Source organism: Lathamus discolor, chromosome 6 (genome assembly GCF_037157495.1).
Source record: "Lathamus discolor isolate bLatDis1 chromosome 6, bLatDis1.hap1, whole genome shotgun sequence".
Taxonomy (NCBI): domain Eukaryota; kingdom Metazoa; phylum Chordata; class Aves; order Psittaciformes; family Psittacidae; genus Lathamus; species Lathamus discolor.
The window spans coordinates 28,711,187-28,725,736 of NC_088889.1; the positions used below are offsets into that span (position 1 = coordinate 28,711,187).

At 40.9% G+C, this 14,550-nt stretch overlaps 1 protein-coding gene across 8 annotated transcripts in view; it reads right to left on the reverse strand.

The window, feature by feature from the left end:
* Nucleotides 1-487: 487 nt before the first annotated feature.
* Nucleotides 488-14,550, reverse strand: part of TUNAR (TCL1 upstream neural differentiation-associated RNA) — a 185,192-nt gene continuing 171,129 nt past the window's right edge. For all 8 annotated transcript variants that reach the window (XM_065684861.1, XM_065684865.1, XM_065684859.1 and 5 more), the window contains one exon: nucleotides 488-1,326. In XM_065684861.1, coding sequence (XP_065540933.1) covers nucleotides 1,141-1,326 — 186 coding nt within the window. In that variant the 3' untranslated portion in view covers nucleotides 488-1,140. The remainder of the gene's footprint in view (nucleotides 1,327-14,550) is intronic.

Consider the following 14,550-nt stretch of genomic DNA (forward strand, 5'->3'; position numbering starts at 1 on the left):
TTAAGCCCTTCACTAGAGGCTCTCTAAATTTCTCTTTTCAACTGCATAAACCTCTTCTTCACTTCTCTCAATATACACACTTAGTGTGACCAGATTCTGGAAGCCAGGAATTCTGTGAATTCTGTAGATATTTTTTTCTTTTTGTGGTGTTTTTTTTTTTTTTTGAGATGCTTCAATATTATTTTTTTTTCAGTATAAATAAAGCCTTTTTTCTGCAACCAGTCTCCAAAGGTCACCTTACAATGTTTTGCTATTTCCCGTATTAAGCAGCAATGCTTTTCAGCTGACATTCCAACTTCAAGTCATGCATATGAGCATGATGCGAGCTTGCTTCAAACCACAATGAGAGGGCTGCAAACAAGGCTGCTGTATAATTGTTGAGAAAAATAACATCCATTGTCAAAAAGGGCACTTCAAACAAAATTTAGCTGCATGAATACAAGTGTCTCCAAATATTTGGTTCATGCTAAAAATATAGCACATTTATTAAAAATAGATATTTATAAACATTGATATGAACAGACACAGATGCTAGGCAAATGAGAAAGGAAAAACAATCATATAATATATTTCTCCCAACATTTTATCATGTTTAGGCAGACCTTGCTCAATGAAATTGTTTTTTTCATGATTGCACCATATGTTCATTCTAAATAAAAAGCTTGTCAGATTCAATGAAAGTAAAAGCAAAAACCAAGAGAAAAAAGTCATTTGACATAACAGACACGTGATCTGTGCTATGGAGCTATCTTTAAGTTCAATCTTTGTGGGTATACAGTATACATTTCTAATTGTATATAGTGTACAGTTCCTCTCTTTCTTTTTTTAATCAATTGTATTAAACCAACATATTCCTCATGGATTTCTTCAGAGCTACACCTTGCATAACAGCAGTCATTTTCTCCCAAACCAAAAACCAAACCAAAAGGAAGAGGGCAAGACAGAAGAGTTAAGCTTGTTACTGTGTGAAAAAGTCTTGTTAAATTAATTGTGCTTCAGCCTTCGCTGCCTGCAGGCAGCGCTTATATGATGTGTTAATATAATACAGAGTCAATTCTGATTAAACAACTTGTCAATAGTCAGCAATGTTTGTTGTCACTCAATGGCCGTTTTATCTGGTCTATTTGCATGCCTTCTAGTTCACAGCGTTGTGTAAATATACACAAAAATGATCACAATGAGGTTCAGAATTGTCCCAATAATTCCAAGCATTGCCAAAATGGTTTCTTCTTTGCTTTCCTTTTCTTGACTGCCTTTATCTTCTTCATTTCCACTAGTGATTACCATCTTGGTGGCCAGTTTCTTTATCTTCCCCTTCAGGATAACCTGGATTTCAGAATAAAAACATCAAAATGGATTGTTAGTTTCCAAACTCATATTACTAGTGGAGCCAATTGCAGAATTTTTGACCCATAATGCATTATATTAAGAATTAATTTTAAAAGGATTAACACTTTACTAACTATTCAGTAAATGCTTAATTAAAATGATAGTTAAGCTAGCCTGTAGATTACTTATAACCTCCTATAACACTCTGCTTATGTGCCAGCTACCGTTTGTTACGCATATAACTCATCTGCAATGTTGTTATAAAGCTGGTTAGAAACGCATCAATGAGACACTCCAGGAGTGTCAGTGGGGACTTTGCCTGCATTTGAATTGCAGTAGACCTTCTTGTCAAGTTGTGGAGACCCTAGATTTACACTTCAGTACCAAGAAGCAACTAGGTGAGGGAAATAAAACTGGGAAGAGCTCATTTCCTTTTAATAGGAAAAATCACAGCATTTTTTTCCCCTGATGAGAAAGAAGACAGCAGTAACTTCCTAATAAATAATTCAAAATAAAAGCAAAACAAAAATAACATCCATCTTGGCTTTTATTTTCCTCATTCTTAATGTACGATGAAAAGTTACTTGCAGTGCAGTGAGCTGAAATGTATCGATCTGCCTGCAGGGAGAATACAGTCATTTCCCAAGCAACAGCCCTAGCCTCTGAACTGCTTAAAAAAAGAAAGAAGAGTCTTCAAATGTGGGACCAGCCCTAACTCCTGGTACTGCTGTATCCACAGATAAAGAAGCTCCTTTGGTCTTCCAACCAGGAATTAAGACCTGGATAAACACTTGATTGTTCAAATTGGAAACGGATACATTCTATTTATCTGTGTTTATCTAATGCTGCAAATTCTAACCTCATGGGCAAACCAGAGCGTCCTAGAAAACTGAAGAAGTCTGGCTGGTTTCCCAAGCCAACTGATCTGCCAACAGCTGGGTTCAGGCAATGCCCTGCTGTTGTCTCCCAAGCTGTAAATCATATCCCATGATTTTTCTGCTGCAGGAAGCAGTGGTAGGATGTAGCAAAAAATGCTCTGCAACATCTTGTGCCCGTGGGAGGAGTCTGGTTGGAAGAGAAAGGGGGCACAGGCACTTTCCTCATTCCTCCCTCTGCTAACCCATGGAGCAAAACTATTAGATCCCATGTGGCATGGATGTTCCGGGTGATGAGGGCTCCCTAAGAACAGGCCACCGCCTCTGTGGACATGTCCCCATCAGCAGTTATCACCAGGGGGCAGCCCTGACCTGCACCTGCATTGAGCTGAGAAGATGGAAGGACTGGGAAAAGTGAGGAAATCCTATGATGGAGGCACTGGGAGGGAAAACAGAGAATCGAGACAAAACAACCTGTATTTTGTCACATCTGTAAGTTGTTCATATATAGGACAGCAAATAGCTGCTGGCAACTTCCTAGAATGGGTGTTGTAGTTGAATCCCAGCAGGTACAAGTGATTAGTGGTAAGGCAGACGTGGGAGTCTGCAGAGGTGCCACTGGCCTTCACACTTACAGTTGCATTAGCATTTACGTGCTTTGCTTTAGCATTATCAAGTGATTCAGAGGAAAACAAAAAAGAGAGAGTCAGTAACCTGAAGGGTACACACAGCAGATGCAGTCAGTGGGAGCAGGGGCACCAGGCATACGGGAACTGCATCAAACATCAGAGCATGCTCACCCAGCAGGTCTTCACATAACCTGCTCCAGGAGAGCAAAGCCTCAGAGGCACCAAGTACCTCTCAGGGATATTGGCTCCTGCTGTCCCCTTCCAGGTTCTTTTCCGACCTTCAGAAATGCCCTCACCCCCACAGTTCCTCCAGCCACAGCCATCTGCAACTCGTCCTTCAGGACATACTTCTTGCAGCAGCAGAAGAGCTTTGTAATGTTTGCGCCCAGCTGGTATCCAGAGGAGGGCTTGCTTGCATCTGGTGGGTGCCCTCCCTCAGTAATTGCCACCAAGCAGTCAGTGGTGTCTTAACAAGCAACTTGGGAAGTCACAGGAGCATTCCTACCACAGCCATTTACATTAACCTCACAACCCAAGCACATACACTGGGTGTTATTAGACCACAAAACCATGTCCCAGGCTATGACTCGTAGCAATTACTTCACCCATAAAGCCATGAGTCATTTAGATATCGTGTTCTTTTCCCCTCCAGTAACTGGGAGGTTTTCCCTCTGTCCAAATGTTTGCATTTCACTGTTTATTTGGAAAAAGAAAATCAAACAAACCAGTCCCTGGGCTGCACGATCTTTGATCTGAGGTTGCACTATCACTTGTCTCCTCTTTTAATATTAGCAAGGAGATGCTGAGCAGTTTCAAAACAAAACACCACCAACATGACTTGGACTGCCAGATATTTTCTGTCCCACTAAGGGGCCTTAAATGAGGGAAAAGGTCCTCAGTGGGATTCAGTGAAATATGCATGGAGAAGCTGGTGACTGGGACATGATGAACATGAAGGAACAACAAGAAGGCAACAGCAATTGAGAGTTTATATATGGATTGATGCACACTGTGATTTGTTGGAGGTCATCTCTCTTGCTCCAGTCATGCCTGTGCTGTACTTAGCTCATGCTACGATACAGCCCGCAACTGCATGAACTGAATCCTTTTTGGATGAAACTACACAAAAGGTGTGTCCCAGGAGTGCTTCATGTGCTATAAAAACAATAAAAGAAATTGCAGTTCACGTCAGCAGGGGTCCAGATAGAAACTGTCCTAAAGTAAACCCCCAGACCATGTGTGGTGTGGACACTGGCACCATTTGTTTCCCTAAAGGGATTTCTCCAGTGGGTCCTCACTGCTTGCTATTTCATACATCACCTAAACTCTGATAGAGAGCTAGTGAAATGAGCTTGGTATTAAGAGGCATTTCACATTCAAACAGGACAAGACTGGGACCAAATACAATTATATCAGTACTTTGCCAAATATAGCACTGTTGAAATCAAGGTAAGAATTGACTTTGAACTGTGAGGAGACCAGAATCAAAATTGCTTCCCCACATTTAAGGACCGACCTTGGGAGAAGAGGAGCAGTCTCCTAATGGTAGACTCAAGCCTTTAACCTTCACAGATCTCAGGCTCACAGCAGTATTTTGGCTGGCTGAGGTCTGTGGGTGTTTTTTTTTACTGGGAAAGTATTTGTTGTCAGTTTTAATATAATTGCTCCAATTAAGAAAATAGAAAAGTTTTCTGGCTTTCTGGATACCTTTTATCAGACTTTATTATTCTCTTCTGGAAATTGATTTCATTTATTTGACATTGTTTCGTGTATTTAAGATTCTTAAGACACAATTCTCCTTTTATATATTTCTGATCGAACTTCATGCTTGTCAGAAACACACCTTTTCCTTATACAGAACTGCTGCTAGAGCTGCTGATATAGAAGCGACAGAGAGCACTAGATTTACCAGTTCTTTAATAACTATACTTCTTACTTAATTACTACTTCATTGGGAAAGCACTTTCCTGCCACATCAAAATTAATGTTTCCTACTTCATTTTGCAAGATTCATCATTAACTTAACATCAACCTAAGAGCCTGTCCTGGTGTCAGCTGTAACAGGATATTTTTTTGTCCTTCCCAGTAGCTGGTGCAGTGCTGTGTTTTGGCTCTAATCTGAGAACAATGCTGATAACACACCAAATGTTTTAGATGTTGCTCAGTAGCACTTACCCTGATCAAGGACTTTTCAGTCTTTCATGTTCTGCAAGTGAGTGAGAAGGGGTACAAGAAGTCAGGAGGAAGCAGAGACAGGACACCTGACCCGGACTGGCCAAAGGGATATTCCATACCACAGCACATCATGCCCAGTATATAAACTGGGGGGAGTCACCCAGAAGGCCCAGGTCGCTGCTTGGGTCAGGCTGGGTATCAGTCTGTGGGTGGTGAGTGGTTGTATTGTGCATCACTTGTGTTTATAATTTTTTTCCCCTTTCTCCAGCCAGTTTTATATTCTCTCCCCTTGCTATTCCCCTTATCATTAATAGTAGTAGTGCTAGTAGCTGTATATTATATTTTAGTTATTTGACTCAATACTATCTCAACCCATGGGGTTTGCATTCTTTCAATTCTCCTCCCATCCCACCAGAGAGGGGAGAGGGAAGGGGGAGATGAGCAAGTGGCTGCGTGGTTCTGAGTTACCAGCTGGGCTTAAACCATGACACAGCCTTTTGAAAAGATGTGTATTCCAGAAGCTATCCATGAAAATATACGTATTCCATATATTCTGCTTTGCACAAAGGAGGAAAGGACATTTAAGCACTCAGGACACTCCCTGCACTATTCACCTCTTTGCACTACTGCTGACTTTTTATATACGTATGCGAAACCCACTTAGTTTCCCTGCCTCAGTTTCTTATCTATCTGTGGAATTCTTTGAAGAACTGCCCAGCCTATGTCCATGACAGGAAATGATCCATAACAAAAGTGAGACCCGACAAATAATTCCAAAAGAGGGAGATGCTAACATAATAAATTTCAAATCCACCAGTGCTATAAAATACACCCACTACCATGTCCCCAGATCTGTGGGACCTTCTGCACCCAACTGTCATTGCAAAGAGTCTGGTGAACTAGACTAAACATTTCTAGCAAAAGGGAATAATCCCATTTGTCTCTCTGCTCTCAGCATGAGCAGTGACTGATCTAAAGGTGACGGTTTAGTGGCAGAGCTTTGGAAAAGGCAGCAGCGAAAGTGCATGTTCATGAATTTACTGCAGTATGTTTATCATATTGAGGATACAAAGCACATCCCTCATGAAGTGCCTGCCCTGATATATCTGTCAGCTTTGAATATGCTGGCACCTTGACTTGCTCTTGAAAAAGTTTTGTAATCTTAAATCACTTCTCTTCCAAGTCATTATTTATGAGCTCCCCAAAGATGCCGTGAGTGGAGGGTGCTCGCAGCAGAAACAGGCCTCTGGGGAAATAAGAGGAGGGGAGCACGGTCTGGGCTCTGCCAGGTGCCCTCTGCACTCGTCCTCTTCTCCCCATTCTGGCATTTTGAAAAAAAAGAACAAAAACTTTGGAAAGGCTCCCAGGGTCCGATGGTCAGCTGGTACGAAGCAGCCTCCCTTCCCCAAGTTCAGCAGAGCCACCTCTGTTTACACCAGCTGAGGATCTGGCTCCTTGTATTAAATCTAGCTTGAATATCAGTAAGCACAAATTTTGTATTCTTAATCCATAATCACAGACAATCACCAGCCAAATTGTTTTGATATTTAAACTTGTTTACAGTCCCCAGGCTATTAGTTGTGATGACACATTAAGAGATAAGAGAGCTTTAGTTTTCTGAGGATAGTTCCACCCTCTGGGGATAAGAAACACACAGCAGAAACTTGTTTTGATTATCAAACTGAAGAGGGCACAGAAATCTTACAAAGCGGAGTGTGAGTTCAGATGCTGGAGCTGACACCTTCTTTTATCTCACAAAAGTGCTCGTATTACCAAGGAGGGAAGAAGCGGTCCTTGACGATTTAACCCCCCTTGCACATCACAGCCACGTGGAATTTTGCTCCTTTACTCCTAACAAGTTATTTTAACCTTGTTTTCCTGCAAGGACAGACCTGGGAAAGTTGGGTGCTCAGCTCAAGTCCTGGCCAGCCCCAAAGGCAAGATGCTGAGCAGGGCAGTTAGGTGGATACTGCACTGCTGCTAATGTTCTGTGGGCAAAGACAGACTAAGCTCACACATTTGTGCTCATTAGCAGTCCTGTTTCTAATGAATACGTTGCCATATTTTTACTTCTGTGACAACTTTGCCATATTCTGGCTTCTGTGTGACTCCTGATCCTTGTACCATTTTGACTGGATAAATCCTCTCCTAAACTGTACTAACACACTATGTTGTCAGCTATCAGTCAAGATCCTGCTCAGAGAAGCACTGGCGGGTGCAGGGACACACATTGGTATTTATTTTTAGAGTTGGATGTCAGGAAACTGAAAGGCACCATCTAAATGCAAGATGAGGCCAAAAGAAGCTCTGGGGGCATAATAAGCTTCACTAAAGACACAGCAGCTTGCACAGACAGTATGCAGTATCTATGAACAGCAGATGAATTGAAATAGAATAAGCAGAAACCGATACCTGTTAGAAATCAGGATACCTGAAAAAAGCAAAGGCCTGCCATAAGAGTGGGGAGAGGGGAGACAAGGAAAGGTACCCAGATCAGAAAGATCAAGAATGCGAGCCAGGTCCAGTAACACACTCCAGCATCAAGCAAAGAGACCAGTGCCTAAAGCAAAGAGATGTCTCAGTGGAGAGAGGACACAAGCACTTATGTAGTCCTCAAGCAGGAATATAAACCCACATCAGGCTGCTGCTGGCAGGTTTTAGTCAGTGGGAAACACATGCTATTTATAGCACTACAGCCGGAATATTTCCAAAGGTCTCAGCAGCATGAGACCTCCTCTAAAATAAGAGAAAGCACTCAGCAACAAAGAGCTTATTCTGAGAGGGCAGAATTCAAATAAGTAATGCATTACAGGACAAATCCTGCTCCCCACCATGGGTCTGATCCAGTTTGCTCTGGCAGGGGTTTTTGTCCTCCAGGCAGCTCAGAACTCAGAGGAGGCAAAGAACTTGCAGCCAGTTTTACCGTCCTTCTCCTCATGCATGTGTCTGGGATCATGCACAATCCTGAAATGCTTAGGATACCTAAGCTCTATTATAAAGAGACCAGATGTTTTGAATGTAAGTACTGTTAGAAACAAAGCTATGACATATAGCAAGATGATGATCCTTAAATCCAGGCTCTACAGATTCTCCCTTACCTGCAACCGTGCAGACAGTGCTACCCACAGACTCATTAACAGTCTTTGTATCCTCCACCTACACAGTCTCCCATACATCAGGATTCATAAGGCTTAATGAGACCTAGTTTGTGATAGAAACAAGCCTGACTGAAACATAGGCCATATTTAACCCATACCCTTCTCCCCTTGATACAAGATGCACTATGAAGAATTAATTGCTATTAATTAAAATGACCAGTCTATTTAAAACACACCGGAAGCATCTACCATTAGAAATCCAAATTTCACAAATTCAGATATGAGTAATTTTCTGGCTAGGCCCAAACAGTGGTGAAATTTCAGTGTAATTCTGGTTGGGCTAGACAAGCCTGTTTTGTGTTCAGAACCCATTTTCCTGATACACAGCACTGTGTTTGGCTGCTTGGTGCTAATGCTCAAAAGCAAAACCATTTAACTCTCAGTTGGTACTGCAGCATACACTTGCCATTTTCCTCCTTTTATTCTGTATTTCTTTTCAGACTTTTTGAGTCAGAATAGCATTTCCACCCTCCCACTCTTCCTGAGGTTAGCCCCCGATATCTTCTATCAGCAAAAGAGGAAGAATGACAGGGTCTATGTTTACTTTTTTCGCATGAATCCCTCCTCATTGTGTGCAAATGCACTGGCTCTAAAAAATTACTGACTGTGCGTGCTCCATTTTCAGACAATTTACTGCTCTGCTGCAACAAATGGTTAGTGCTGAAAGATGAGATTTTCATATTGTGGATACAATGACGGGGAACAGATTTCTCACGCTGCCTGTTCATATAGTGTCTTCTGAACCTTGTCCTGCAGAGCCTGAGGGGCTTCTGCCTCAGAAGCAGCAGCTGCAATGGAGACTAGAAACCGAACATCAGCCTGAACAGGTCTTTTGTGTCTCACTGCTGCTCCTTTACCGTCAGTGGGAACAGAAAGAGCTAGCCACAGGGAGCATTTCCCAGAACTGCGTTATAAGATGTCCAGTATAGTCTAAACACGTGTTATGGGCATAGAAGTAGCTAAATGGAGCCAAACCACAGCCCAGCTGACCAGGTGCCCCCTTACTGTTAGCTCAAGCCAAAGGTGCACAGCATGACTGCAGTACTGCTCACCCCACTATACATAACTAGGGTCCAGAAATCTGCAGCTCAAGGACATTCTCCTCCAGAGGAAGCATCGTTGGGTTCAATACCCCTTCATAGGTTTGTTTTCTCTAAATTTGTCTAATTGCTACTTGAATTCATGGTGTTTTGTTTGTTTTTTTTTCCTGTACAGTGTCTTCTAGTAATGAGCTCAAAAGATAATTAGCAGACATTTGAAGAGATACCTAGCTATTTGAACCTGTTACTTCAGTCCCCATTTATGTAATCTGTGAAACAGTGAGCAACTGGCTTTTACACTGTAGGCCACCTAGAATGCTGTAAGTCTCTTACCATATCCCTGTAGTAATCTTTTTTCAAGACTGAAAAAAAATCAAGGTCTGAATAGTTGTCTCCTTGTACAGAAGCCATTCCATGCTTTCGGTTATTTTTCTTGCCTTTCTCCCTGCCTTTTCTAGTTATAAGAGGGGGTTTTGAAGAAACAAAAGACAAAAGTTTTCTGGGCTTCTGGTATTAATGTGGAGTCTGTGCACTGGGATCTACATTCCTTCAATTCTACCTTATCTTTCCAGAGCTTAAAAAAACAGAATCATCAAGAACCTTTACAGTGACCTAGATTCTGGCATATTCAGATTAAATAATAGTCTCCCAACTGCTAAAAGCCATAAAAGTCACATTTTTGCCCAGACAAAAATAGCATTAGCTGAAACAGCTATGTGAGAGAATCAGATGAGAAAGTATCTCTTTCCGTCATTTCAGATCTCAGCACCTCATTTTCTATTTCAAGGGCATTTCCAGGGTTCTCCTTTAGGAACAAAAATACATTGAAGCCCTGTAAAAGGAAAAACGTACAATATCCAAGTCTCAGAGAAAGACAGGTCTCCACTATCTGCCAGAAGGCACATAACCTCAGTCATAAGCAATTTGAAGATCTGCCCTCACCACTGCATGTTGGAATGGAAACTGAGCTGCTTCAGAAGACATTTAAGAAATATTAAGAGACGGAAAAGTGACACAAATCTGTATTAATTTGTTGCTATAGAACATTTCTAAATTCAGCCAAGACCAGAAGATAATTGGGCCAGTAATGGATGAAACTACCTTTGTGTCAGATGTGACCTCTCCATACAAAAAACAAATATCTGTTATAAGAGCATCCAGAAGCCTGAGGCATATAACACCAGAACTTCTCTAGAAAAGAGCTGTTGGTTTGTGGGTACAGCACTATAGAAAGCCTAATGTCCCCCCTTTTAGTTGCAACTATATCTTTATTCCAAAATTAATTATTAATTACAGTTATATTAATGGACCCTGCAAAACAAATAATTCTAGCCAACTGGTACCTTCTGATGTTGGACAGTTGTGTTCTAGTTCTTTTGGAATTTTTAAAAATCATAACTGTTTAGTCTGAAATTATACAAATGCCAGCCATTTTTCTCAGGGAACATATTTTCTGAGGAAAAAAAACAATCGCCCAGTTTTGCTGTTTATAGAAATGATACTTGGAAACCAATTGTTGTTTTATCCGTATAAAAACCTGGCAACCTTTTCTGTGAAATACTCAAGTATCTGCACTTTTATAGCAAGGACTTCATTCTCAATTTTATTGTAGCTGAGAAAGTTTGTTATCAGTGCTGATGAAGGCCTTGTGCCTCTGAAAATACATTTATTTTTTAATGATCAGTTTTGTAAAAAAATTCCCTCTTGTAATTTTTTTCCTGTTTAATTACTCCCTTAGCTCAAAGCATCTCTGTAGCACTAAGTTGAAATTACATTGATGTTTGTCAAGATCAAAATTTGAATACCAAAAGGTTTTCAGTTTGCCTTTAGAAAAGAAATCTTTTGTTTGTTTGATTGCTTGTTTGGTTTGCAATTAATTTGAAAGACCAACCAAAAATACCACAATTAAAAGTGAGCCAGGGTGAATTCAGCCTCCTTCTGTTCATGCCTTATCAGATAGACTAAGCACTATTTTGTCCACCAGATTCCAGCTTCAGTCAGAGCACAATGCATTGCCATCAAAGAGGAGAGAAAAAAGCTTTTGCTTGTAGGATGCTTAATTTATATATATATACGTATACATATATATATATAAAATTTCTTTTTTTTCAGCATTTAAAAGGTGGCAGGAGAGTCTGGAGAAACAAGCAGCAGTCTTGGAACAGGACAACACATTCACACCACACTTTTCAAAGCTGTTTCCCTGTTCTGTATTTCTGGGAGCCTTAAACATGGAGGCTTGAATATTTGAAAGTGGTGAGTACTAGCCATTGTAATGGAAGTCAGTGGGAGCTGGAGTATGCGCTGTCTGGTCCTCTAAAAAATTACTTCAGGCATCCACATTTATGGATACTTGTAATCTTACTGTTTTTTTGCCTTAGGTTACCAGCTGTACTAGGCAACAATGATACCGAGAGTTGCTATTAAGGTTCTGTAAATGGAAATTAGTCAGTGTTTGCACGTGGCAAGGACCTGCGCAGTGAAACAGCCTGGAATGTCCCAGTGGGAAATAATTTTGCCTTCGCAGCAGACTCTGAGCTATGCATTGAACAGTGAAAAGAAAATCAAGTATTGAACTCACAAACTGTGCCATCTATTATGTGCACCAAGCGAGACTCAGATCCTGGGCAAAAATAGTCTGTGACTGATGCACCTGTGCACAGTGGCAAATTAACGGAGCAGAGACAATTTTACTTGCAGCATCGCTTAGCTCCAAGTGCTGAGCTGTGCAACCTTGATAATGCTCTTTTCACATACTGTTTTGTATGCAATTATTACCTATTTCAGCCCAAATTTAAAAATAGAGCACTTCTTTATCAAAAACATCTTTTAGGACACAGTTGCAGCTGACTCTTTGAAAGTGCCAATATCCTGCAACTCATGCTGAAGACTACTGGCACTGTCACAGCAACACCATCCAAGCTCTGACAATTTCAAAGCCTCTTTCAAAGTCCTAAGATGAACAGACCAAAAAAGGCATCCAAAAATCCCTTGCCACTTTTAAAATATTAGACCTAATAAGATAAAATAACAGATAATTTGAGGAAGAAGCTAGTTTCTAAAACAAAGTTATCAAAGTAGGATAACACTCCAGGCAACCAACTCCCACACCTTTTATCATCATCATTAGTCATTTATATTGCAGCAGCATGCGGCAACCCCTGCTGACGTCTGGGCTAGAAACCAGACACAGGTAGTGAGAATGATACCTAGACCAAGCAGCTTACAAAATTATAACAGTACGAAGCATAGGAAGGGGAGTGAGGAAGAACAGAAGGTTGAAGTGAGCTGCTGAAGGTCAATTTGCACAAACAGGGCACAGTCAGGAGAGCCAGGCCCTTGATCCATGGGAGCAGCTGTCCCTCTGGCTTGTGCTCAGAGCAAGCACAGCACGGGGAGAAGTGGCAGATCAACTGCGCAGGTCCCACGCTCCTGCGGAAACAAGCTGGCTGTGCATGGAGTAACATGTCTGGAGAAACATGAAAATGAGGTGACACATTTCTTCAGGGTTCAGGGTAGAGCTCTGTGGCACAGCAGAGGAGTGGTATATGGGAAAAAGTCATGATTAACTCACCAAATGCTCTGGCAAGGCCATGAGGATGGGCAGTGAAGACAGGAACATGGGAAGACCTGAATTTCCTAACCCCTGCGCACTGTCAAATTTCTATACAAGTGCTTGCTGATGGGAGTTGTGGATATCACAGAATCACAGACTGTTTGAGGTTGGAAGGGGGGCTTCTGGAGGTCAACTGGTCCAACCCTCTTGCTTGATTAGGGTCACCTAGAGCCAGTTGCCCAAACCATGTCCAGACAGCTTTTCACTGTCTCCAAGGAGGGAGACTTCACAAGCTCCCTGTGCAACCTGTTCCAGTGCTCAGTAACTCTCACATGTTTCCTGATGTTCAGAGTTTTCAGTTTTTCAGCAAAGGATGTCACCTTGACAATGAAGCAAAGCCTTTTGAATTAATTTTTTCTCCTATTGCTTATAGTATCTCTTTTAAAAGATACTCATGATGTGGCTATAGATATGGAGATATTACTTGCATATGTCTTCCAACTCTGTACAGTATGCCCAACAACCCATGTTCTATCTCTATCTTTCTCTATATAGTACAGTGGGTACTGTACTATATAAAGAACATATTTTGATAGCTAATGTAATACAACATACACGTCATGTTGCTTCAAGGTCATGGTAAATTGCATCTGTTTATATGATGCATCTTGACATACTCTTATGTAGTGCCAGTAATTTAAAACAATGCCTATATAAAATATGAATAAGACCAAGAACATAGCCACAAAACTCAAAATATTTCACTGCTTTCTTATATTAAGATTGTTCAGTAGCATATGGGTAAAATTTCTTCAGGATTTAGAGAAAGGCGTGTATATTTTGCTACATTTTTCTTCAGCAGACACCAAGCCAAATTCCATTCACAAAACCTTGAGTAAAGTTACTGTTAAAAGGAAAGTTAATCTGGATTTATGCCCCCAGAAGAGAGAGCCAAATTTAACCTTGATTTTTTTTTTAACACATAAATATTCTTCAAAAATATTGCTTGCAATAAAGACACTGATAATAATAAATAAAATATTCATAGTGTCTGGCTTATGCAAAATTGGTCATTGGAAAAGTCCCAGAGTCCTTGTAACACACAGGGAGACCACTGAGTCCCACTGAACAGGTGTGTTAAGTAAATGAATAGCAATATGCCTAGAAACAATAGGTTGATAATGTTTATTTCAACTTAACTTTCAAAACAAAGTATTTCTCTGTAGTGAAGTGTTGTCCAAGATATTCTGCATGTTCACACGGACCTGGTTTTTATTCTAGCAGCTGAGATTCCATCCCTGTAAGACCGCTAAGATACCTTGCTCACATTTGTAAATCATCTGTTTAGCTCTACTTGTATTTTTAAAGCCAAGTGGTCCTCTAGGGATATATTTACCCATTTCTTCCCCTTTCATGTTGTAAGGCAACACCAACATCAAGGGGTTCTGGGGCGAGATGACTGGGGAAAATGAGCATGCCAGGAAAAATAAAGAAATCTTGTGGCCATGGAGCATCTAAAACCCACAGAAGATGCAGCCCTGCAGTAGAACAATGTTCTTCAGGCGCAGGTGAGAGGAAGGACTTTCCTCACAAAGCAAAATGGGGAAATGAACCCTAACATACCAGAGATATTCAGGTATTGCCAGTTCATGGCTTTTAAGGAAATCCTAGTAGATAGGAAAAAATAATGAAGATATAGATGGGATTGAAAAAATAAAATAAAATAAAAAGACACTTGGGCCAAACTTCTCCAAAGGCCATTTGAGGGGTAATTTAAAAGACTGAACA